Source organism: Malus domestica, chromosome 05 (genome assembly GCF_042453785.1).
Source record: "Malus domestica chromosome 05, GDT2T_hap1".
In the NCBI taxonomy this organism is placed as follows: Eukaryota; Viridiplantae; Streptophyta; class Magnoliopsida; order Rosales; family Rosaceae; genus Malus; species Malus domestica.
The window spans coordinates 35856023-35883039 of NC_091665.1; the positions used below are offsets into that span (position 1 = coordinate 35856023).

The 27017-nt window shown below is 36.2% G+C and overlaps 2 protein-coding genes across 2 annotated transcripts; both read left to right on the plus strand.

Annotated features, from left to right (window-relative positions):
* The first annotated feature begins 286 nt into the window (after positions 1 to 286).
* Positions 287 to 7410, plus strand: LOC103419798 (succinate-semialdehyde dehydrogenase, mitochondrial-like). The gene is made up of 20 exons (XM_008357890.4): positions 287 to 638; positions 1462 to 1575; positions 1659 to 1758; positions 1967 to 2015; positions 2110 to 2197; positions 2305 to 2415; positions 2784 to 2846; positions 2958 to 3068; positions 3710 to 3775; positions 3900 to 3977; positions 4081 to 4158; positions 4692 to 4758; positions 5470 to 5555; positions 5680 to 5712; positions 5819 to 5851; positions 6135 to 6235; positions 6465 to 6550; positions 6680 to 6786; positions 6866 to 6943; positions 7146 to 7410. Exons 1-20 carry the CDS (start codon positions 543 to 545, stop codon positions 7182 to 7184), a joined length of 1584 nt encoding a protein of 527 aa, XP_008356112.2. The 5' UTR covers positions 287 to 542; the 3' UTR covers positions 7185 to 7410.
* Positions 7411 to 12085: 4675 nt separating this feature from the next.
* LOC114819112 (myb family transcription factor IPN2-like) lies at positions 12086 to 14489 on the plus strand. The gene is made up of 6 exons (XM_008357891.4): positions 12086 to 12457; positions 12555 to 12631; positions 12782 to 12842; positions 12985 to 13051; positions 13320 to 13362; positions 13481 to 14489. Exons 1-6 carry the CDS (start codon positions 12280 to 12282, stop codon positions 14153 to 14155), a joined length of 1101 nt encoding a protein of 366 aa, XP_008356113.2. The 5' UTR covers positions 12086 to 12279; the 3' UTR covers positions 14156 to 14489.
* The last annotated feature ends 12528 nt before the right edge of the window (positions 14490 to 27017 follow it).

The following is a 27017-nucleotide window of genomic DNA, read 5'->3' on the forward strand; positions in this document are numbered from 1 at the left end:
ACAATGTTGGATATTTGGATTTCAAGTAGAAAACTATGACAAACATTATGGAGTTGGCTTGTTAAACTTAGTGGGGTGATGTTTGATCATGATGGTTGATTAACGTAGTTAAATGCTAATATTGTGTATTTTTTATTCATTGAATCGACTATTTGTTATGATGGTGGAAATTGTCGTTGAAAAACAGTGTGCTATATGTGAAAAGTGACATGACAATCTTGGTTGTTATATGAATTCGTTAAGTAGTCTGAAATCTAGTAATTCGTGCTTATTAAGTTGTATTGAGTAATTCTGGAGCTTTATATTGCCTACAAACCTCAATCCAGAAAATGAATAGGGTCGTTGCCAAACACCCCAAAATGCTGACACACCAAAACAAAAAAGCCCCTCCATAGAGGGTGCCACTATTGTCAAAATTGCAGTCATGAAGGCAGCGCGAGTTTCAGTGAGAGCACTGAGCTTCAGCAGTCGAAAAAAACCAGAGCGGTGAGGTTCATAGAAGCAGCAGAAAAGGAGTAAAAAGACAGAAATTTAAATCTGACATGACCTTCAGAGCGTCACGCATGGCAGCTCGATCCTTCAGGCTCCTCTCACATTTGCCTTCCATGCACGCCCCAACTCCTCTTCTCTCTCGCCAGGTAACCCACCACCTGTTTGTCATATGTCCTCTCTCTCTCTCTCTCTCTCTGTATTTATGTTGCCCAACAGTTGCAATACCCTCACGCTCTTAACCGTGAGCAGCACTAGTAAGTGACTCTCTCCCTCTGCTTGCATTGTATGATCATGGATGTGTACGTTTTGGGTTTGATTAAATTTGAGTTTGGTTTTGGATATTGACTATCAATTTGATTGAGGTTGATCAGGTTGGCAATTGCCTCAATGTTCTATGCGAAATATTGTTGCTTTATGTAAATTTCTGGGTTTTTTGTTTTAAGGTTTCTAGCTTTGCTGTATCCCCATTCGATTGCTTTGTTATATGATCGAGATGGGTCTCCGTGATGATGGATTGGATTGAAAATGGGATGTTGCTAAGGTTTGGGATGTTGAAGGAGCTTTCCAATTTTTATTGGAACCACTAAATGCTGATATACTTTGGTTTTGTTCCATGCATTTTGAATGTGTTCTCAGACTTGCAGGAGGATGTCAAGTGTTTTCATGCTTACCCTGTGGATTAATATCTATTTTTTTCCTTCGCCATCTTACAAAATTAAGGGTCTTCTTTTATTTGTTTTAATACATATAAGGTTATTATGTGTTTCTTGATATGAGGATATTTCTTCTTCTTCCCACTCTAGTAGTACTGTTTGATTATGTTTAGATTATTCTTCGGTATAGTCAAGAAGTTGTAACATGATCCGATTTTGTCTTCTACAATTTATTTTTAGAATTGTCTATCTTGAAGTTGTATTTTTTTTGTGTGTATATATATCAAAGTTTGAATGCCGGATTTGGATGTGTCAGATTAGCATGGACGCGAAAAGCTTTGTCTCTCAGCTTAATGGTGCTGGTCTCTTACGTAGTCAAGGCCTTATTGGGGGGAAATGGTCTGATGCATATGATGGGAGCATTATAAAGGTATGTACCAAAGATCTCTTTATTTGCCCCTTTGGATGACTGGTTCCGATCCTTCAAATATCCATCTATTTCCTATCATGCAGGTTCAGAATCCAGCAACCGGCGAAGTTATAACAACTGTTCCATGCATGGGTCAAAAGGAGACAAATGATGCAATATCTTCAGCCTATGGTGCATTTAGTTGTATGGGAACTGATCCATATAGTGAATTTGTGATTACATTAGACGCTTGAAAAAATTTATCTTCTGCATTTAGCATACTTCTTTAAACTGAGTTAACAGTGCTTATGTGTTCATCACTTTGTAAATATGGAGGGCGTCATATTTAACATAGCTTGAGGTTGTAAAAAATTCTTTTACTAATTTAAATATCTAAACTTTCTTCATGTAGCTTGGAGCAAGCTCGCTGCTTCTGAAAGGAGCAAGTATCTGAGGAAATGGTATAATTGCTCTTCTGTGATTCTATATCTGTTTGTTGTAGAACTATCATTTGATCTTGAATCTTGATATTCATATTCCTTCCCTTCCTTCAAGGTATGATCTACTAATTTCCCACAAAGAAGAGCTTGGGCAACTGATTACCTTGGAGCAAGGGAAACCTCTACGAGAAGCGATTGGTGAGGTATCTTATTTCAGAGTTTTGTTTAAGGAATTTAAGCAATCAGCTTTAGCTTTGAATGCGTTGCATTTTCATTCATCATCGACATGTCACACAGATTGATATTGCAGGTGAACTACAGGGCTGCGTTTATTGAGTTCTATGCTGAGGAGGCAAAACGTGTATATGGTGATATAATTCCAGCTACTCTTGCTGATCGGCGACTGTTTGTTTTGAAGCAGGTGATTTGATATGCATCTTTGATGTTCTGATGTCCTATATTTACTCTGAATTAGAACTAGTTCATCCAATAACCAAATATTAGGAATATTTTTTATTGGTTTGCTGAAAAATTCTTTAGAAAAGGAAAGACACAAAAGATACATTTCTGTTTATGTTAAATTTTCTGTTCAATCATATAAGTACACCAACAAAAAACTCTTCAAAACCCGTCCAATGAACAACTTCAGGGTTTTGAAGATTGCTATTATATGCTTACTGTATAATAGACCAACAGAAAGATGTTTGGTCTTCTTTTTTGGTGGAAGGCAGGGGGCTGTATTTACTTTTATGGTAATTTGTTGACCTCTTATTAAATTTTAATTTGCAGCCTATAGGTGTTGTTGGTGCAGTTACTCCCTGGAACTTCCCATTGGCTATGATTACCCGCAAGGTATTTTAGTATTATTGAATTGTGCAGATTTCATTGAGGGAAAGCATTCCAATCTTTCAGTGCATGACTATCATTACAAAATCTCATATTCTACTCCCCACTTTGTTTAAGGTTGGTCCTGCTCTTGCATGTGGCTGCACAGTAGTCATAAAACCCTCTGAGTTTACTCCCCTCACAGCTTTAGCAGCAGCTGAGCTCGCCCTTCAAGCTGGAATACCACCGGTAATGTTTCTTACATGTACACACACACACGCACACATATACACTTCGTATTAAGGTTAATGTACATTTTTTTCATTTGCCGTTCGAGTTGTGGGTAATGTTTCTTACCTGGAAGCTGTTGTAATACTTGTTCCGGTTAATATTTCTTACAGTCAAGCGTGGCATGTAATATAGATTGTCATTTGTCACTTGAGTGCTGGAAATGAATGTCTTAATTTCTTGGTTAGTGCTACAAGTATTTATAAAGCTGTAGGTATTTATGTTTTAACAATTATGGTTTTATGAATGGTTGATTTTGGTAGACTTTTCCCATCATGGCCACAAAATATGTTTTCCATCTTTACTCTTCCAAAGAAAAGAACAGTTGAGACCAAATATCCATTTGGAGATTCAATCATCGATGGCTTTTTACTATTCTACATCTCAGTGTTGAGTATTGACAATTTTTATTTTTAGAAAGAAAATTCTTGATGCATGACCATGTTCTATGAAACATCTGTTGTAGCTTCGTGTTGATTTTACATCTTCTCTAAGGAACATATTGGCTTCCCAAACTTTGCTTCAGTCATCACTCATCAGTCATCGCAGTTGACTTTTACTGATTCTTCCGTTTCTAATAGTGTTTACCCTTTGTTATATAGGGTGTGGTGAATGTGGTTATGGGAAGTGCTTCTGAAATTGGGGATGCTTTACTTGCAAGCCCACAGGTGTATAGTTTATACATAAGCCAGTCCTTTCTCATGTGACACAATAATGCACTTTTCCTGTGGAGGTATATGGCTTTAGAAACTATAAAACATTAACCATTCTTGTATCATACAACTTATCTAGGTAAGAAAGATCACGTTCACAGGCTCAACAACAGTTGGAAAGAAGTTGATGGCCGGTGCAGCTGGGACTGTTAAAAAGGTAAAGATATAGGTTATTGGATATAGAGTTTTGGAAAAAAGTTGATGGTCCGAGCAGTTGAGGAATCATGTGGTAAATCGCTTTTGTTTATTGATTATTTTAGGTATCTCTTGAACTTGGTGGCAATGCACCTTGCATAGTCTTTGATGATGCCGACCTGGATGTGGCTGTGAAAGGAGCTGTGAGTAAAACTGTCTAAATGCATTTTAATTGTGTTGTTTCCATATTGTATCTATGCTGATTTATTTCACTTTTGCACCTATTTTAATTATTTCCCCAATCAAATACTTTTCTTTGACTACTTTGTGGAGGAGGATTTCTCCAAGTCCAACTAGGACCTAAACTTCTCAATCTGCGATAGGGTAACATTTTATCAGCTAACATTTGCATTCATTAGTTACTTACTCGACATGGAAATAATATATGCATCCAACCTGATTGTTTGGTTTCTATTTGGTTATTGATTCCGAAGAATTAAAGCATCAATCGTGCACAGTAATGTTTTCCTGAATAGGAAGTGTCGAGTGAATGTTGTAGTTTCAAGTTTTTCTAGCTATGTACTAGCAGGAAATATGTTCCCATTTCCGGTTGATGAAGTTAGCTACAGCTATATCCTATTTGCGCTGTTGGTACCTTGTACCTTTTTTTGTTTGTTTGAAAGTACTTCCTTTTTACAGTCATCAGCTGAACCATCACCCACAATTTGTTTTGTAGCTTGCAGCAAAGTTCCGTAATAGTGGACAGACATGTGTTTGTGCAAATAGAATTATCGTACAAGAAGGTAGGGATGGGAACACATTTAACTAATAAGTTACAAACTCTATGCTTTTTGAAATCATACTGCTGTTCAGTTTGTATTACTTTTCTAATTGAGTGAATGCTCCCTCATGTATAGATTCTGAGACTGATCATTGGCGTATGCTTCTATAAACATTGGAAGTTCCGGTGTCTGTTTTTCCATTAAGCAGCAATTGCTTTCGAATGGCATGTATCAGATTGTGATAGCGAGGCCTGCTAATTCTTGAAAGTCCTTGTTACAATACATGCTCCCTACTCCCTAGTTATTTAAACACCATTATTTTTGTAGTTTGCAACTTTTATATCCTTTATTATTTTTCAAGTATTATGCTCATTACCCCGCCGTGGGGGGGGGGGGGGGGGGGTGGGTAATTACGTGATGGTTGGGAATAACGGAATGTGTTGACTTCTTTTATCAATAAAAATTGTTTTCCAAGAGTTCCAACCATTCCTTTTGGCTATATATGCTCTTATAAAAAAACAAGATTTTGTATGCAGACTAGAGTGGGTAGTTGTGATGTATCTGTTGATTCTGATTTTAATACTTAAAGTTCTTGTTCCCATCTGGATTAACAAATCCAGATTTTTCCTCAAGTTTATGTCCTGATTTTGATTCTTGCATACTGAGATTTTCATGCAATTTAGGACTCAAAATGCATAGTGCTGGTTTGTAAGTAAGTTTTTATCTGTTCAGGTATCTATGAGAAATTTATGGATGCTTTTGTGAAAGCTGTCCAGAATCTGCAAGTTGGGAATGGCTTCAGTGAAGGTGTGGTGCAGGTAGTCTCTCTCATGCATTTTGTTCTAACTTCTATTGTGATCGCCTTTTTGGTTTCCAGGGTTTACACTTGGAGCCACCACTATGTAACCATGGTTTAACCTATTGCTTTCATTTTTTTTGCAGGGCCCTTTAATCAATGAAGCAGCGGTGCAAAAGGTTTTCTTTTCTTTTTCAAATTTGTATTCCATTAGAATTGATGTATGACATCTTCCCTTCAATCTTTATGGATTTCTGTATATCACTTTGGGAATTCACATTACAGGTCGAATCATTTGTTCAAGATGCTGTATCAAAGGTTAGTTTTCTACATTTTCTTTTGATCTATGATGTTGGTACCATAAGAATATAACCTTGACCTGGGAGAACTATGTGACTTTGTTGCGGCATTCAAGCTGGTTGGAACTAAGATCAGTTTCATGAAACATTGACTGCCATTTATCTTCCTCTTTACTGTTATGTTGCTATTCCAGTGTTTTTTGTGTTTCCTCACTTATTCAATTAGTTGAGGACATAAAATAAATGAAACTTTTCATTCAAACAGTACCGACTCGAATTCTTTAATGATTGATCTTTTTAAGGGAGCACAAGTTGTTGTTGGAGCCAAGAGGCATAGCCTTGGAATGACTTTTTATGAGCCTACAGTTCTCAGGGATGTCAAGAGTGATATGCTAATATCAAGGTAAATACTTGGAAAAATTATATGATATGTTAGCAATATTTGAATTCCATAATCAAACTATTAGGATTTTTTATTTGAACTAATGAACCTTAACACTCGTCACTCTGGCTGAGATGATTGTAAGGGTGCTTTGGGGTCTGCAAATTTTTATTTGGTTGTGCTCAACAACTATTGGCTTCTGTTATTTAGTAGATTATGTGCACTAAAAAAACGTTGTATCTTGGTTCAGAGAGGAAGTATTTGGGCCAGTGGCACCCCTTTTGCGTTTCAAAACTGAGGAGGAGGCTATCCGCATTGCTAATGACACCAATGCAGGTTCTTTTTTGAGCTTCCTTTTCCTATTTTGATACATTGTCCTCCATTAGACCCTAGAGAAACTGGTGAACTTTTTCATTCAAAATTGTATCCTGCTGCTCGTAAACACATTCCCGCATGCATATACAGGGTTAGCTGCTTACATATTTACAAATAGCATTCAACGTTCATGGCGTGTCTCTGAAGCTCTTGAATATGGACTTGTTGGTGTCAATGAAGGCCTAATTTCGACAGAGGTGGGTCCCAAACTGCATCCACCAGCAGTTTTGTTTTCTAGCTCTTGTGTTATTTATGAGATTATCTGTATCAATGAAGGTGGCTCCCTTTGGAGGTGTCAAACAGTCTGGTCTTGGACGAGAAGGTTCCAAGTATGGGATGGATGAATATTTGGAAGTAAGTTTACTGAATATACCACTTTTTGTTATAGTTAACATAACATATCGAAATGGCCCGATGTATCAGTAGATTCAAATGTTGCAAAATGTCCGTTCACGCCTGTCTTGTAGATGAGATAATTAGGCACTACATACAATACTCTCGTAAGAACGATACTTCTATGTGTAATATTAAGGCAATTCTCAATGCTGCATTGCAGGTTAAATACGTGTGCATGGGGAATATGAGCAGTAACTGAAGTGCTTGGTTTCTAGCTGGATCATTGCCAAGCTTAAAACGCAAGTTGGAACTTGATGTAACCTTTGTTACTTCGAAAATGTGTTGTACTGGGAAAATAAGTGTCTAGTTTGGTGTAGTTTTGCTACAACACAAAATAAAAGTCTTCGTTGTAGTAGAAAAGTATATTTTAAGTTCCAATGTAATTTTATGAGAACATAAATAAATTTTCAGTTTTGATGTTGCAACCAGTTGTGTTTTTTTTTTGTTTTTTTGGTACCAATTGAAATCCATAGCAAAATTTCTAGGTATCCAACCGACCATTGTTTTATGAGATTTGAATTTGGGTCTTTTTTTGACAGAGTAAACTAGTGGATGAGATTGAGGTTTAACCTCAAATTCAATTGGCAATAGGGGACTAACCAACTCCTTACACAGTTTTGCAAGGTTTCTTAACTTTTGGACGTGGAACATTCATTCGCATTTACGTACATTCTCCCTACGTGATTAAATTTTAAGCTTAACACATAAAAGATATATTGGTGATGTAGAGTATGCATTGTCATTGGACTTCACATCCGGATAAGATTAAAGAAGTTGATTTTTCACCCCAAACTAATTGGAAATTGAGGGAGTGCCTAACACTAAAAATATTTGCAGAGTTTTAACTTTCGGATGGGAGACATTACTTCACATCGGGCAGACTTAATGGCAGTTCCCAAATGAACATTGGTCAAATTACAATATCAGATTAGGCAATTCCCAAGTAATGGCGAAGTTGTTACAAAATTGGAGGCCCCAAATTTTTACCACTATCTTCTAGCCAGGCTCGGGCTAGCTGGGTTGGGCTAGCTAACCCACATTCTATAGGAACTTGTCAATTTTTTTCCCTAACTTACTAAAAGATAAAAAGTACAATAGAAGCTCAGCAGCTTGTCCAAGTGTTCTGAATTGATTCAATTAGTAAAAAAATTAGGCTTATTTTAAGTTATGCGGCGTGAAACTCGATTTTATCTCACTTTGCTCTTTATAACTAAAAAGTCACCTCTTTATTCCTTAAAACTCATAGTTCGCTTTATTTTGCCCCTATAACTCGATTTTGATCTCATTTTGTTCCCTGAAACTCGAAAGTCGTCTCTATAAAACTCAAAATTCGATCAACATTTCCTTAGATCTGTTAATTTCTTATGTGAGTTTGATATGGGTGTGCCAGGCTAATCAATTTATTTTTTTTTATTTTTTCATCTTTTCAATTTCTTTTAAACTCAATATTCTCCGATTGTTGAATGTTAACGCATAATTGAGATTTATAATCAAATTTATTGCACATGTGGCATAGTCTTATTGTGTGTTGGGTCCCACATATGTTTTAGGAGGTGACCTATAATTTTCAGGGAGAAAAAAGAGCTCACAAGTCAAAGTGAAACGATTTTTGAGTTTCAGGGAATAAAGTAGTGATCCTTTTGAGTAACAAGGAGCATAGTGAGACCAAAATAGAGTTTCCAAGGGCGTAGCTAAAAATAAACCAAAAATTATTTAAGGATCATTTGATAACTATTTTATTTTCAATTTTAGTTTTTTTTTTAATTTTTTTTCAAAACAAAAATTAACAAATTTGAAAATTCAAAAAAGCAGCTTTACTTTTTGGTTTTTCGTCTTCAGTTTGTGAAAATTTAAAACTAGTTACTAAATGAGTTTTCAATTTTCTAAAAAAGTGATATAAGAAGCTGCAAACGAAATGATGTCTCTTAATATATTGCGATTCGTGTGAAAAGATGTGAAAATGACTATGGAATGTCATATATTCCCTTTGTCAGATATGCTTTCAAGATCAAACCTGTTTTTTCATATCGTGATCATCTGAACCATTATCTCTGCTAGCAAAAAAATTAAGAAAAAAAGAAATATAAAAAGAAAAACATCATCATCAGTTCATCATTTCATCATTCACTTACTCATTGATCGAGTTGCTACAACGAAACCATGCATGGTTGATGCATGCATGCATGCAGATGCAGCAACATGCATGCAGGCTGTGTCCAGCAATCCAATCCTCCTTGGGAACTCGATAGAAAAGCGGGAAGCTTTGTAAAGTATTCAAATTGTACAATAAAGTAGGGTCCCACAAACTCACCTTCTAAGGAATATATTCATTTTATCGAATAATTCTCTATAGATCACATAAAAAGATGCTTGAAATTCAAGCAAACATGCCCTTAACACTAAGCCAACCCACTTTTCCACTCGTTTTTGGCTTTCAATTAAAACCATTATAATTATCAACTAAAAGTTAAATCATAACTTTGCTTGAATTATAATATAATCGGTGGTTTAAAGAAGAATATCTCCAATTCTAAATTGAAATGCTTTGTTTCTCTCTCACACACATTTTTGGATAGAGGAGGTGCCAAAATTATAAAAGCAATTTCGTTTACATGCAAAGGGTGTGGGGGAGGGTCAAATCTAAGGAACTCGAAATCAATCTATGCTGCAATGTTTGATTTCCTACCTGGCATGCATGCATAGGTTTGATTTGAACAATTGGGTGGGACCTGGTCAACATCTTTTACTAAATGGGACCAAATTATATGTGTATACAAGATAGGACGGTCATAAAATGTTATATATATCTTGTAAAATATTGAGCTTTGTGTAGCTCATGGAGTTCTAGATCTTTAGGAGAAGAATCTTCCTTTGATTGTCAAAGAAGAAAGCATTTATTCCCAACTGAGATTTGGGCAAATACTATTGAGAGTCATTTGTACGATTCTGGTTATAGACGAAAATGTATAGACGAATTAAGTTAATAAAATCGTGGTTTCGTTTTATTATTTCAAAATTTTGGATCCTAGATGACGTGAATTTATTTGTCAAGAGTCTACCTTCTCACTTAATTACGATAAATAAGGAATGGCCACGTGAGTTGATAACTAAAACTTGAGAAAAGTAACTTGTGACACAAGACTCAAGAGTATTGTTGAATATGCAAGATTCTTATAGCTCAAGTACTTAAGAACATTTACTTTTATACTCAAAATCTCCAGCTCCAGCTTGATTCCCCATCTTTGGGTGAAGTACTAGAACTAATTAGCATAGATAATGACTTGGGTAGATATTTGACATTTTGCGTGAGAGAGAGAGAGAGAGAGAGAGAGAGAGAGAGAGAGAGAGAGAGAGAGAGAGAGAGAGAGCTTTATTATGTTCTCCATTTTGTGTTTTCCCTTTAATTTCACTTATTGGGTCCAACCTTCATGCTGTTCATACCCTAAATGTAGAGTGAGTGGGGCAATGTTGCAACTTATTAGGTTTGACCTTACTTGAGTTGTTTTGTTTGTTGTTGCTTGGATTGGAGTAGAAATATATTGCATTGCAGCTGAGCAGCAGTCTTGAATTCCAGGAAAGTGAGATAAGGGATTGAGGCCCAGCAAATTAAGCTTTAGAAGTATAAGGTCAAGGTCCCCTACTCCTGTCATCAAAAGCTTCACATTACACCACCCTTTATGCATTGATGTTCACGTCCTCATATATTACCAACCACGTACCCTAAAGTTTTGTTCCTTATTTTCTTGTTTTTTAGTGCTTTCTCTCCTCCATGATAGAAAATCAAGCGCATTCATTAATCTTTAATCTTACAAATAAAACAGATTAATTTGGTACTTCATCTTCAATCTTGAGACTTGTTTGATGAGGGTTTTGCAAACAATATTATTTGGATATACCAATAGGCATGTAGAAAACATGTCCTACGCAGCATTGTATACATCCTGGAGTATTATGGCATGAAATGTTTAACATACATTCGATTGATATGAAAACCTATAGATAAAGATTATGTTAACTCACCACACATATTGATGAGAAGAGGGACTTTACATAGACTTATAATTAAGTAAGTTGTGTTACTCTTAATATTATCAATTCATTTTATAGTAGAACCTTAACTTCCTTCAAAGAGTAGAAATAATTTAACTTTAGAATAAGATCTAATGGGTCACATCTATATTGCCATTTCGATTATATATCTTACTGATAATCAAGTTCTTGTAATCATATATATGTCCCAAAAGCTTGATACAATGCCTAACCGTGCATTCAATAATGACAGAGTCAGAATCTTCAAAAAAAAAAAAAAAAGAGCTTAAATAAAATCGAATGACATAAAAAATACTAATATATTCCTTTAAATGAAAACACAATTTATTTACTCCTAAACACTCATTGAACCATCTAGGAGCATGAAAAACAGGGGGCAAAAATTAGAAAACTAATGGGGTTTTTGGCATATGAATCTTACATTAATACAAACATGAAAAAAATGGTAATGATACTTGAAACCTTTTTGTTGGTAATGACATAAAGGATGTGTCTTTGTGTTCTAAACACCATATGATGCTGGATATATTGGTTATAATTGGTTCAAAATAAGTATACTGAAAAAGATGGTGAAGATTTAATTATATATGTAATGATGAGGGAGAGAGGAGCATATATATATGCAGTGTTATATGTATAATAGATATATGGTTTCAGAAAAATAAGGGGGTAAATTAAAGTACAACATAGTGCCCATCATCATTGACATGCATGAGGGGTCTCACTCATATCTTAATGCAAAAAATAAAGGTTTCACATGCTAATAGAATATATAACACTACAAAGATCTCTTCCTCTTTTGGAGATAACAAACTAAAGATGCACCACTCTAAAAATACCAATCAAATTAATACTCTCTAATTACATTATAATATGATTGCATAATAGTATATTTAGCGTAGAATTGGTGGAGAGAGAGAGAGAGAGAGAGAGAGAGAGAGAGAGAGAGAGAGAGAGAGTAACTTTTAGCAAAGGAAGACTAGCAGCACAATGTAGAATAAGGTGCGCTTTAATTTTTTATTTATTTTAAATGATAAACAATTTTCTTTTAAACAAGGTTAGCTTGTCTCCCATGCTTTCTAGTACTTGAGAGAGAAACCAAAGGCAGCCCACCTCCTCTTCTTCAAAACCGCACCCTATTCTTCCCTATTTGCATCGCATTTGTTCTTGAATCTCTCGGTATTCCCAGAGCCCTCAGCTCTGAGTGAGAGAGAGAGAGAAAAAAACCCAAAAAAGAGAGAATAATGTTCCAACACCAACACCACAAGAAGCCATCAACTATGAATTCCCATGACAGACCCATGTGTGTCCAAGGGGACTCTGGCCTTGTCCTCACCACCGACCCTAAGCCTCGTCTGCGATGGACCGTCGAGCTCCATGAACGCTTTGTCGATGCTGTCACTCAGCTAGGAGGACCAGACAGTAATACCACCATTTGAAGCCACCTAGCTTCATTATATATAAAAATTTCATGCATATTATGCACATAAGCTCATTGATTTCTCTCTTCATTTTTCAGAGGCTACACCTAAAACTATCATGAGGGTTATGGGTGTGAAGGGTCTTACACTTTACCACCTCAAGAGCCACCTCCAGGTTTAATTTTCATACAAACACAATGTTTTTTCAAACTTCTTTTTCTTTTCTTCACTTTTACAAAAATTCCAATTTTCGGGTCGGTTATTGATATTTCTTTTTCTCTCTTTTCCCTTCTTTTCATTAATTTCTTTTGTTTCCCTTGTATAGAAATTTAGGCTTGGAAAGCAACCTCACAAGGAATTCAATGACCACTCAATCAAGGATCATGGTATGAGTTTATGTGACTCCTTTCTAGGGTTCCTTACAATACATATACATGTGTGTATAAATTTTGGACTGTTTTCAATTAATAAATTATTATTTTTCAATAAATAGCATATCTGATTTCTGTTCATTTATTTTCATGGCAGCATCTCCACTGGATCTCCAACGAAATAGTGCATCTTCTTCTGCCATAATAGGCCGCAGTATGAATGAGTATGTATATATTGTCTATTCTTGTTCTTTCTCTTCTTTTTCATATATTTTAGTAATTTTAAAATCTTGAAGTGAAAATATGTACAATCTTTATATCAATTCTACAAAGAAGTTATTTGTTTTTAACTAAAAAACTCGGTTGGCTATATAATATTTCATGCTTTGTTGGGGGCTGTTGGGGGGGGGGGGGGGGGTTGGATTTTCTTGTTTAATGCATGTGAAAAACTGTATATAACGGAATTAATTCCAACATGGTTGATGCAATTAGGATGCAAATGGAGGTGCAGAGAAGACTGCATGAACAATTGGAGGTATATTTCAACTCATGCATTAGTATTCTAAGTAGTTCAGTGATCAAAAGCAAGGTTTTGGACATATATTTCATGACCTTGATCCTGATTATAGCATGTTATACTATATATATAACAGGTCCAAAAACACCTTCAATTGAGAATTGAGGCTCAGGGAAAGTACATGCAAAGCATATTAGAGAAGGCCTGCCAAACCCTTGCTGGTGAGAACAATATGGCAGCTGCTGCAGGAAGTTACAAGGGTAATATTGCAAACCAAAGTGTTAACCCTACTGACATGGGATCTTTGAAAGATTTCAATTCTCCTCTCAACTTTCCATCTTTTCAAGACCTTAACATCTATGGAGGAGATCACCTTGATCTTCAACAAAACTTGGACAGGCCACCTCTTGATCATTGTTTCATGCCGAATAACGATAACAACATTTGCTTGGGACCAAAGAAAAGGCCTAGCCCTTATAGTGGTAGCGGCAAGAGCCCTTTGATTTGGTCTGATGATCTCCGGCTTCAAGACTTGGGAACAGCCGCATCATGTCTTGGACCTCAGGATGATCCTTTCAAATCATCAGATTCAATTCAAATTGCTCCGCCATCTATCGAGAGAGGATCAGAGATCGATTCTATTTCAGACATTTACGAATCCAAGCCAATGCTCCAAGGGGATGACAAGAAGTTTGATTCGGCAAATAAACTTGAAAGGCCTTCGCCACGGAGAGCACCACTAGGCTCAGACAGGATGAACCCCATGATCAACACCGGCGTTCGACAAGGAAGAAATTCACCATTCGGGTGAGCCCAAAATCAATTGATATTAAGCTTTGAAGTATGAGATCGATCTAGGGTTTTGGTCCGTGACATGAAGGTTTCCTTCTTCTTTTTTTCTTTCTTCTTTTCTTGTACGATGTTCATTAAGGTTATTAGGTCACGTTAGGGTTTCTACTAATTAATGTATGATAAATGCCATGCATGGCAAACCTATAAAGTTACAACATTTGTTACTTAATGTGATCCGATCCTTGTAAGTGTTTGATACTTAATTTCCCCATTTCCATGGATGTCATGGAAAATTTGATCTTGACATGAATAAAACTATATATGAGTAGCAAGGTGCAACATTAATTCCACAATACTATTCATGAATATATAACTTTTTTAAATAAATAAAAATTGCGACCTGCAGGTATATTTTCTTTGTTTATTAAGTATGATTGAGAAAGCAAGGTACTGTAGAGTAATTAATATATTGTTCCTTATTACTTGCAAGTAATACAACTTCGTACTTTTTTCAAGTGATATACAGCATGAAAACTTTCATGTCTCTCGTAGCTATTAATCAAGACATTTTATTTGAAAATTCATCATGCATTCTTTAATTTCTTTTTTAATTAAAAAGAAACTTAGCTGCAACTTCTAGTTACTAACATTTAATTAGTCTTAGGAGCGTTATAGTTGCCACTTAGTACTACGGTTTAGTGACATTCTTCTTCACTTGTAAGTGATGAAAAGTCTTAGGTTTGATTCTCGCCAAAAGCGAATTTGGACCATATCATTATGGCTAGCCCGGTGTGAGGCTTAGCCCACTCCCCCACCCCTTTGGTGTAAATAATATTATTTCCCACCCCTTTAGTATGGATAATATCGTTTGTTATAAAAATAAAAATAAAAAGGTTATAGCTTAGGTCATTCTACAGTCGGTACTTTGGTTTTTACAAGCTTTTGAATTCCATAATATATAAGGGTAAGGTCAAGCAGTTGGAAGGTTTTTTTCTTTCCCCCCTCTCTCCTTTTCATTTTTGTGTTGCAGGTAATAGTACTAGTGTATGGTCAATGTGATCTCATGTATGTTATGTTGAGAGTTGTCCCACATCGGTGAGAGACAAGGTTTGTTATGTGCTTATATGATCTCGGGCTACTCCTCATATTGCCAATTGGTTTTATGGTGGAACCTCAATTTCATCATGGTATCAAAGCGGATTGTCCTCGTGTGAAGCCAAACGGCCACATGCGCTCCACGTCACCCAGTTGTTGTCCATGTGTAGGCTTGAAAATCTACCACATGTGCGGGGGCGTGTTGAGAGTTGTCCCACATCGGTGAGAGACAAGGTTTGCTATGTGCTTATATGGACTTGGGCTACTCCCCATATTGCCAATTAGTTTTATGGTGGAACCTCTTGTTAAATCATGCAGGAAGACTAGCAAATAGGAATAATGCTGCTTTTTAAGTTAGTTACTCTTCTTATTGCAGACAAAACTATTGGGATAATAACCAAGAATTTAACAAAACATAAACCCCAATAAAGTACAAGATCGTATAAGCGCTAACGAACACATGCATAGAGCACAGTAAAGAAAGAAAAATTGATTTCTATAATTTTCAAGGAACAATACTCATTTGGCATGGGAAGATCTCATAGAGGACAGGCTCCCTTTTAAAGATGAGAAAGAATTTCTACAAGAGCCGACCAATAGTATCTATCTTTCAAAGCTCCTTTTTCACTCTTTAGTCTTTCACATTCCTTGGGTGTCATACAAGGAGGACAACAAGTGTACCTTTCATCATTTTTTTCTTTACCCAACAAGTAGTATGTACATGACTTTATCCTCTTTACCCAACAATTTTTAACGCAACTACTTATTTAGGTGATGTATATAGTAATTTATTTTATCTCGCAATTCACACAAAATCAACACACTTGTTAATACAAATGTTAGATACATTGAGTCCCCCATGCAATCATAAAGTTCACATCTATTACATAAATGTGTCAACAAATGTTGGTATTGTGTGTCTAAGTTTTATTGAAAGAAAATAAAAGTCCTCTTGATTGGTGTACTTAATTTGATTTTTTATCATGCATGGATTCCAGTTACTAACATTATTATAGTAAGACAGAGGTAATGTGAGTATCTAACTGCCTCTAACAGGTGATCTCATTAAGGACTAACTAAGTAGATTAGATCCATGTAGAGTGAGAGGGGGTTTCTCTTTCGTGTGTGGAAAAAGAAAGTGATGCCATAATAGCTTTATTGGTTGCAGGGAAAAATTTAGCCACTGCAAGTTGGCAGGAAAGCTCCTGTCCGATCTTCACATAGACACAACTCAGGGGAGAGAGAGAGAGAGAGAGAGAGAGAGAGAGAGAGAGAGAGAGAGAGAGAGAGGAAAAGATGATAAAGCCTAAAAGCAAGGAAGAATACGCACTCCCACGCGTGCACATATCGAGGAAGCTTCTATCTTTATGTGGGCAAAGTTAAAGGGTACTCTCATTGCATCGAAAGCTGCTGCTATATATATGAAGCTATCTTGGTTAATTAGGTTTTTCATTTTATATAATATTACAGTAGTTTGCATGCAATAATAATATTTTGCATGTTGATTAATTTATAAGGAATCATGATCAGCATATGATTATGATTTGAGGAAGCTGTTATTCAAGGCACATTCTTCCATGCATGCAAATGCAAATCATTTGCAGTACTTCTCCAATTCACAAGTACTTTGGATTCTGCATTACTCATTTGGCAACTTTGGGACCTTTTAGTAAAGAATTTTTCTGCTACTTATTAAGTATACACCAGAAGCTTCTTTTGTCCCTCCCCCCCCCCCCGGGGGGGGTCTCTCGAACCCTCGCAAAGCATTAGTACCACCACTACTAAGACACCACCTCTTGAGAATGGCATGCCTAGTTCTCTGCGTTTTCACCCCCTACCAAAAGAGAAAGCAATCACCGAAATAAAAATATTGAAAAACCAATAGCATTTATTTGATCCATAGAATAAATGAAGGAGACAAAGAGACATCCTTTAACTTAGTTAGTATCTGAAGAAGCCTATAATTTCTAGTTAATTCAAAGTTCGAAAAAGCTATTTTGTATTTGATCATATGGGATTGGCACAATAACGAATAGGGAGCGATGATCTTGAGATATTGTAGTTTGATTGATACACATATATCGGCTAACAAGAAAAAGAACTTATGCTTTGTATTTAATATGCTGTACATGTATGTACGTATGTGTGTGTGTATACACACACACATACAAATTGGTAATGATCGGATGCAATATATATCATCCACATTTAATTTAAGGTGCTCATATATTTAAAACACGTTAGAGTACTATCGTCAAGGGGGAGTATTATGTTTAATGCTTGTAGCACACTAATAAGACCCTTACTAATATAGAATACATAACTCTAATAGGATACACCCATCATAAGCCCATTAAGAATCCTTATGCATCTATACGTCCTTAAATTAAGTCCAAATAGACTAGGAACCCCAATTGAGTTTTCAAACATTAGTAGTTACAAGATATTCACTAAACATTTATAGTTACGAGATATTCAAAGTTAATATTTCAAACTCCAATTGAGTTTTCAAGCAATCCATAATTGACTAGGAGACATTGAGTAGCAATGCGATTTCTCCCAATAGGTGCGGTAACTAAAGAAAATATCCCAACACCAAGTATTGCATATTATTGTGACACATGACTTTGTTGATGAAGAAAAATATGTGTGCATTAGAAAATTATGCTGGTAACGTGTTAGAAATAAAATACAAAAAATAAGAGAGGAACTGGAAATATCAAAGTGTATCATTTTCTTCTCATTAAATCCCTATATATAGGATTAGGCCTTCCACAGTGGTTCAAGTGAGTGTGATACTTATATACAGGAATTAGACATCCTGAGTTTAATTTCTATAACACTACTGCTGTAATAGTGTGAATTCAATATATTGGTACCACACTCATGAGTTTGATATATTGGACTCATGAATCTAATATATTGAACTCATTGATTCAATAAATTGGTGTCACACTCAAAATTCGGCCCACTATAGATGTATGATTCTTATATGAATTCAATATATTAGTATCACACTAACTTTTTTCGGCCTATTGCAGAAGGCCTTACGGCCTATTTGGTGGGCTGGATGGAGCATATTATGTTCAATTAAAAGGGTTATGAGTCCAGTTCGATGTTTGACGATGTTAAATGTATTTTGGACAGGTTAGGACTGATTGGTTATGAATCTAAAATAAGAGGGGTTATGTAACTAACCCTCATATACACAGGTTACAATTATGTCTCCGGGATTTCCTTCTTAATCAGCATGGTTTCTTCTTTCTTGTGCGAACATCTTCTTCCATTTGACCTTCGATCCTCTTCAAAAATTTAGTTGTCGTTCTTCTTCAATTTTCCAGCAATCTTCTTCGATTTCATGGTTGACCTTTTTCTTCAAATTTTTAGCGATCTTATTCAATTTTGGCGGCAGTCCGCTTCTTCGATTTCAGGTGTAGTGGATTGTCAATGGGTGGTGGGTGGTGGGTTTAGGGATTTCTATTTGTTTTATCAAGGTTCTAAAAGACGTTAGGTCCTAGTCAGGGAGCTGGGCCTAGCGCCAAGGCGGGCTAGGCGAATTTAAGTAAATCTATTATATTTCGTGTAAATAAGTGTCTATTTATACTTAAAATATATATAATTTTATCATAAACTACAAAATATAATGATATATATATATTATGAAGTATTGGAACATAATGAAAGCATAGGGAACAAGCCTATAATGTGTGTTCATTTAATTATAAGTCTCTTACAATTTATTGAAAAAAATAAAATACAAAATGAAAGTTATCTATTTTCTATCTAAGTGAGTCGCAACCTAAGCAGGTGCCTAGGCGGGTCTGGGCGGGCTAGGCATGTTCCTCAACATGTCTAAGTGCCATTTCTTAATTTTCAAACAGCTAGACAATAATCGGGGTAGTAACCAACCGCCTAGCGCTTGTTAGATTTGGCATTAAATCAACATGCCTAAACTAAAACAAGAATCAAACAAGGATTAGGATATCTTGGACGCAAGATATTTGGATTTGTGTTTCCTAGTTGGTTTAGGATTTGGTTTCCTATATTCTAGGGACTTTATGTAAACCTATGACATCTATTAGTATAAATAGATGGATGTGGGATAGAATTTTATGTGTGAAAGTTTTTGAGATGCATAAGTTTGTATACTTGAGAACACTTTGTGTTTGTGAGATCTCTTGTATTTGTTGGTAATCAATAAAGCTTCCGTTGTTAGAGAGGTATTCCTATATTGGAAGAACTCTGAAATCGTTGTGTTTTGTTTATTGCTTGATTGGTTTTTGGTTTAGTTTACAACAAGTGGTATCAAGAGCTTAGGTTCTTACGTGGGTTGTGACTATCAAGCAATGATGAAGACTGGTGATTCTGTCACGCCCCGATCCCAACATACGTCCATGATTGACACGTGACGTTACAAAATACTCATATCACTCACATGCCCCGCCTCCGGGATATGGACAATGCATAACTCAAGATTCGAATTTCGTGATAATTTTTCTTATACTTTATGGCTGCATCTAACCTCCTCATTAGACTGCCTACGTACCCTCAATAGGGATCAAGTCATTCGTAGTTCAACTTCGCTATAACTCGACATATAACACATTCTATTCAAGCCAAAATGCATAACATTCCTCAATCAAACATTTGGACTTGACAAGCATGAATTATTCGATTCAAACTACATAACAACCCGCATGACAATCAAGGTTTCTATTTCATCCATCAAATAAATCATTATGTTTTGACATAAAATTGCTATTCATATCATGTAATATATCAAAGAATCAACACAGCACAATAGTATCCTCTAGTCGCATTAATTACTGATCTGATCATATTAATAACAATCATATTCAACATCATTTCACAATCATCTCAAGTAACCCATTCCATGATATCAATGAGGCACGACATTAACATTTAATTATGTTAATCAGTCAATCAGATCACACCTCAATGCACAAAATTAATAAAGGAATTCTACATAGTTCCCTGCTTGGATTTCAAGTAATAATTTGATAAATCTAATTTATATTCAAAAGATCTATTGTGGGTATATCCCATTCACTCGAATCCAAGGAACAAGTCTAACTTTTGGAAATAAGCAAGAGTAGGGATAACGGACCACTCAACGTAATCCAAATCAGGATACGATTCTAGACCATCACTTAACGGAATCACGAAGTATGAGGGATTTTAGACCATCTCTTAACGGAATCCGAGTGGATATGATTCCGGACCACTCAACGAAATCGCGGAGGATGATGGATTCCGGACCATCTCTCAACGGAATCCAAGTGGATACAATTCCGGACCATCACTCAATGAGATCGCGGAGTATGAGGGATTCCATACCATCTCTCAACAGAATCCGAGTGGATACGATTCTGGACCATCACTCAACGGAATCCAAACAAGCATATGATTCCTCCATTAAATGTACCAAGTATAACTAATCCTCTTCACTTCTAGAATGCATATGGTCCCCCAACATGGATATACCAAGCAGGACCATCAACGCGGGTTAACCAAGCAGGGTCAAGATAACCAAGTACGTAGTGATTCCCTAACGCGAATTAACCAAGCAGGACCAGCCATACACCACGTCTACATGGTGCAGTCTCGTCATCACACCTTATACATAATTATACGCATACATGCTATCGACTCCGCATATCAACCAGCATCTAGTCATATGGAGCATAACACAAGGAATTCCCTCAATTACTAATTATACTAAAAATCTAATAAAATACCTAACTCATCTCCTGACTTTCATCTCCATCTCATGCTAGGTAATAGTGCCAAGTTTAAATAAGTATTCAGCTGGCAATCATATCCAAATAATTATCAAACAATATTTAGATCCCATAATTGTCATAACATTCTTCATAATTATCATTCACATTATTAAAAGTTAATTAAGCACATGTATATCACAAACATCATCAATACACAAGCCAAATCATATTTAATTAGCATAGGTCTATGGCTAAATATATAAAATTCACATTTCAATAGAAATCATATTTATAAGACCAATTCATATTCATAAATGTACTAATATAAGAAATTAAGATAATAATCATATTTCATATATTCAAGTCGCTATCTAACCAATGTAGGCCCACTAGACTTCACTTAGTCCCCCACAGTACTAATTTTAGTAATTAGGACATTTCGAGACATGTTGATCAAAAATCAACTTTCGGTCAAAGGTAGGGTCCACAATTCTACACAATTCAATCCAGAAGATCCACACATTGAATTTCGGATCCGTAACTTTCCAAAGTCCACGTTATGCTCAAATAACAACATACTAAAATCTCAACACGATCCGACGGTCGAATCTCCGCCAATTTCAAAATTCAAGTGGTGGTCGACATTTAATTTTACAAACTTAGAAATCCAATTAGGGAAGATCCATACGTCAGATTCTTGATATTTAGGTTTCTATGATCTAAAAATATTATGTTCTATCACGCATTAAGGTTTGGTGACGATCCAACGGTCGGATCGTTGATTCATATTTTTGACCTAACCACGTATCGTAATGAAATTAGGTTCAAACAATCAAACCATATCATAAGAATATCAATTATGAAATCAGAGCATCTAATTGAACTTAAAAGGACATCGTCGGCCCACTGGTCAGGCCGCCGCCGCGGGTGGCGGTTGGCCGCCCCGACTTGCCGGAAAATTCAACTATTTTTGAAAATTACCAAAAATTACAGAAATAAAGATCTCAAAGAGTAGAACAAACGTTATACCTGTGGCCAAGTCCAATTTGGCTTGGAAACACTTCAATTTCACTCAAACCCGCCGAAACCCTAGAAAATGGTGTGCTTTGATTCGGCTTCCAATCGAACTCAGGCGCCTCCAACACTACTTGGGATTTGTTCCTAGGGTTGAGGGAAGTCTTTTGGTAGTGGTCATGGATGGTGAAACTTGCTGGAGCCACCGGGAAAAGGGATAAAGTTGCCGGAACACCCGTGGGTTTATGGCTTCGAACTGGAAAATGGGAAAGAAATTTGGAAATCTAACACCACCAGGATGTAGGGCTCGTCAAGGGCTTTCCATGGACACCAAGATCACCCAAAACGGAGTTCGTATGAAGGAGATATGGTCGGGTCAAAAACGATCATTCGCAGGTCAAAAATGACCCATTTCGGGTCTCTCTCCTTTCCCCTCCTTGATTCCCTTCTGATTGGTCTCCTCCTCCCCTTTTCTCTCCCGCACTCTCTCCTTTCTCCCCTCTCCCTTGCTGCCACATGGCAGCTTCTAAGCATTTATTTATTTATTTATTTCCCAACCACTAAAACGTTTCTAATTTCTTCGTTATAACTCCATTTCACGAACAGTTTTCGCCTACTCATTTGTGAGATCGATCTCTATTCGAAAATATAACTTGTAACCTCGAATAGTCTACTCATTTTAAATAATTAATTTTCCAAACTTCAAACTTCGAAACTAATTTAATTAAAATCTAATTTCAAACAAATTAAAATAAATTCTCGAAAAACAATCTAAAATCTCAATAATACAAATACGTAGATTATAACAGTGAAATCCAGGAATGGGATTTCACAGATTCTACCAATGGTGATGATGTTGAAGAAAAGTCTGGCACTAGTGGAATCAATATGACGGTTCAGAGTGCTAGGTTTGAATTTGAGAAATTTGACGGAATGAACTTTGCTATGTGGCAATGTGAGGTTTGAGATGTCCTGATACAACAAGGTTTGGTTGTTGTGTTAGGAGACATGTCGTTTTTGATGAAAAAATAAGAATAGGAAAGATTGAATGCTCATGCATGTTCTACAATTCGGTTATGCTTGGGAAAGCAACAGAAGTCTGTGAAGGAATTATGGGGTGCATTGGAGACAAAATATATAAAGAATAGTGCAGAGAATCAACTGCATCTCAAGAGCAAGTTGTACAAGTTCCAGTACAAAGAAGGCACGAAGATGATTGACCATCTAGAAGAGTTTAATAAGCTTCTAGCTGAACTGGCAAATCTTAAAGAGATAATCAAGGATGAAGACAAGGTCTCGATCCTGATGAACTCATTTCCTGAATCCTATGAGCCTTTCGTAACTACTTGGATTTATGGCAGGGAGACAATTAAGTATGACGAAATCTCAAGTGCTTTTATGAATCATGAGGTGAGACACCTTGACAAGCAAGAAATGAATAACTCTGAAGCTTTGATGGTGAGAGGGAGATTGAAAGAAAAGAAAGGTTCACACATGAAAAATAGTAAGTCTCATACTAGAGGAGTCTTAAAGAATAGGAAGTTCTTGGACAAAGATGAATGTGCTTTTTGTCATGAAAAATGACACTGGAAGAAGTACTACCCTAAAATAAAATAAAAGACTAGAAAGAATAAGGATGACTCAGAAGCAAATATGATTGAAGTCGTGGATGAGGAATTTGTCTATGCCCTAACTACATCGAGCACTGTGGATTATATGAATGAGTGGGTGCTTAACATAGGTTATACCCATCATATGACTTCTCAAAGGCATTGGTTTTCAAACTTCAAAGTTATGAATGGAACTGTGTATATGGGAGATGATAACCCATGTACAACTCAAGGAATTGGAAGCATCAGGATTAAACATCATGATAGTGTGATTCGAGAATTGTAAGGTGTAAGGTATGTCTGAAATCTGAATAAAAAATTGATCTCACTAGGCATTCTCGAGTCACAAGGCTACAAGTTTTACTCCGATAACAATGTGCTCAAAGTTGCTAAAAGAGCACTTGTCATAATGAAAGTTCCTTGTAATGGCTTACTTTATATTCTACAAGGAAAGAATTTGGAAAATGGAGCGGCTATGGTAACTGATGAAGTGCAAATTGATAAAAATGACTTGCCTGCATTATGGCACATGAGGTTGGGACATGTAGGAGAAAAAGAATTGCAAGGATTGATCAAACAAGGGTGTTTAAAATGGGCAAAAATTAGAAAGATAGAGTTTTGTGAGCACTGTGTTCTCGACAAACAAACAAAGGTGAAATTTGGCTCAACTGTTAATCAAACAAAAGAGATTTTGGACTATTTTCACTCTGATGTTTAGGGGCCTGCAAAGAATGTTTCTTTAGGTGGAAAAGGATGGTTTGTATCTTTTATTGATGACTACTATCACAGATCAAGGATATATATGATGAAACGAAAGGACAAGGTTCTTGACATATTTCTGGAATGGAAGAACATGGTGGAAAACAAGACTAGAAAGAAGATTAAGATACTGAAAAGTGACAATGGAGGGGAATATACCTTTGATCATTTCTTCATAGTGTAAAAAGGAAGGGAGTACTCGGCATTTCAGTGTTTGACATACTTCAAAACAGAATGGGATTGTAGAGAGACTAAATAGTTACTTGCTCGAGAAAGTTCGTTACATGCTATCTCAAGCTAAGCTGCCAAAGATATTTTGGGCAGAAGCTTTGAGCTATGCATGTCATGTGCTTAATCAACTACCATCAATAGCATTTTAGGGTAGAACACCCATTGAAGTGTGGTCTAGAGAACCAGCTCAGGACTACGATAAGCTACAAGTGTTTAGATGCAATGCCTACTTTCATGTGAAGGAAAACAAACTGGATCCACGAGCCAAGAAAGCTATCTTTATGGGATTCAATAGTGGTGTGAAAGGTTTCAGACTTTGGTATCCCGAGTTGAACAAGATTATAGTAAGTAGAGATGTGACATTTGATGAAAGTCACATGAAATTGAAGGAAGATGTTCAGATGGTGGAGCTTAGGAACGAGTAATTGTGAATTCGCTGCCAAGTAAGGAAGCTCTAGAAGAAGAAAAATAAGGCGATCAACTTGAACATGAAGAGAGTGATCGCGAAGAAGAAACACCATCAGAAGAACTAAAGATATAAGATGATTGAATAGCCAAAGGAAGGGGAAAAGAGACATATCCTTACCTACGAGATATAAAGATTGCATGGCCTGCATGGTATATGTATTGCCAGTAATTGAGGCTGAAATTCCCACTACTTTTGAAGAGGCAGTAAATAATGAAGAAGAGAGTAAATGGTATAATGCAATGGACAATAAGATGTTTTCCCTTCACAAGAATAAGACTTGGGAATTGGTGGAGCTGCCTAGAGGAAGGAAAACAATTGGCTGCAGGGTTTATGCAAAGAATGATGGAGTGGATGACAAGAGTTTGGTAAGATTTAAAGCTAAGCTAGTGGCTAAAGGATATGCTCAGAATGAGGGAATAGATTACAATTAGATTTTTTTTCTCATGTGGTTAAGCACTCCTCCATTTGAATATTGTTTGCCCTAGTTACACATTTCAACCTTGAATTGGTACAACTAAACGTGAAGACTGCATTCCTTCATGGTAATTTGGATAAAGAGATTTATATAAGATAACCCGAGCAGTATCAAGTGAAGGGCAAAGAAAGATTGGTTTGTAAGCTCAGAAAATTTCTTTATGGTTTGAAGCAGTCGCCCATGCAATGGTATTTAAGATTTGACAAGTTTATGAAGGGTCAAGACTATACAAGATGTCACTATGATCACTGTGTTTATCACAAGAAGTTGAAAGATGGTTCATTCGTGTACTTGTTAATCTATGTGGACGAGATGTTCATAGCTTCAAGCAATATTTCAGAGATAGAAAAGTTAAAGGAGCAAATGAGAAGGGAGTTAGAAATGAAGAATCCTGGTGAAGCTAAGAAAATATTGGGAATAGAGATCACAAGGGATAGACAAAAAAGTTTGGTGTGTTTGTCTCAGAAGCAATATTTTGAGAAGTTGTTACAAAAGTTTGGAGTAACAAAAGACACTAATCCTGTAAGAACTCCATTAGGTGCTCACTTCAAGTTGAGCAATCAACAATGTCTCAAAACTGATGAAGATGAATGGTATTCCATATGCTAATTTGGTTGGAGAATTAATGTATGCTATGGTGTGTACTCGTCCTGATATAGCACATGCAGTTGGAATTGTTAGTAGATTCATGCATAATCCTGGAAGAAAGCACCGGAATGCTGCTAAGTGGATACTAAGGTATTTACATGGAACGAGGGACAAAGGTATTTGTTTTGAAAAATGTGATGAAGGAATTGATAAGTTCTCAGTTGGATATGTGTACTCGGACTTTGCTGGAGATTAGACAAGTAAAGATCGATGACTAGGTATGTGTTTACTATGGCAAAGGGTCATATATGTTGGAGATCAATATTACAACCAACGATGGCATTATCAACCAAAAAAGCAGAATACATGGCGATTGCTGAAGCTATCAAATAAGCAATGTGGACTCTGGGGTTGTTGGGAGATTTAAGTGTAGAACAACACAAGTTGGATGTATATTGTGACAGCCAAAGTGCCATTTATTTGGCCAGATATCAGGTACATCATGCTAGGACTAAGCATATTGATGTATGATATCATTTTGTGAGAGAAGTGGTAGCTGAATGTGAGATTCGTCTAAAAAAAGGTTGCTATAGAAGATAGTCTAACTGATATGTTGACAACGGTGGTTAATGTAGCTAAGTTCGAGCACTGCTTGGATTTGGTGCAGTTGAAGCAAGTTTGATCTTGATGCCTCATTTTGGATTTCATGCCAAGATGGAGATTGTTGGATCTGGCATTAAATCAACATGCCTAAACTAAAACAAGAATCAAACAAGGATTAGGATATCTTGGACTCAAGATATTTGGATTTGTGTTTCCTAATTGGTTTGAGATTTGGTTTTAGTATAGGATTTGGTTTCCTATATTCTAGGGACTTTGTGTAAACCTATGACATC

Bases quoted from the DNA above. Each gene is read 5' to 3' on its own strand.
- LOC114819112 (XM_008357891.4), top strand. From the start codon at position 12,280: ATGTTCCAACACCAACACCACAAGAAGCCATCAACTATGAATTCCCAT. The intron at 12,458-12,554 runs GTAATACCACCA...TTCATTTTTCAG, and splicing joins TCAGCTAGGAGGACCAGACA to AGGCTACACCTAAAACTATC. The intron at 12,632-12,781 runs GTTTAATTTTCA...TCCCTTGTATAG, and splicing joins ACCTCAAGAGCCACCTCCAG to AAATTTAGGCTTGGAAAGCA.
- LOC103419798 (XM_008357890.4), top strand. From the start codon at position 543: ATGACCTTCAGAGCGTCACGCATGGCAGCTCGATCCTTCAGGCTCCTC. The intron at 6,551-6,679 runs GTTCTTTTTTGA...ATGCATATACAG, and splicing joins TGCTAATGACACCAATGCAG to GGTTAGCTGCTTACATATTT. The intron at 6,787-6,865 runs GTGGGTCCCAAA...GTATCAATGAAG, and splicing joins AAGGCCTAATTTCGACAGAG to GTGGCTCCCTTTGGAGGTGT.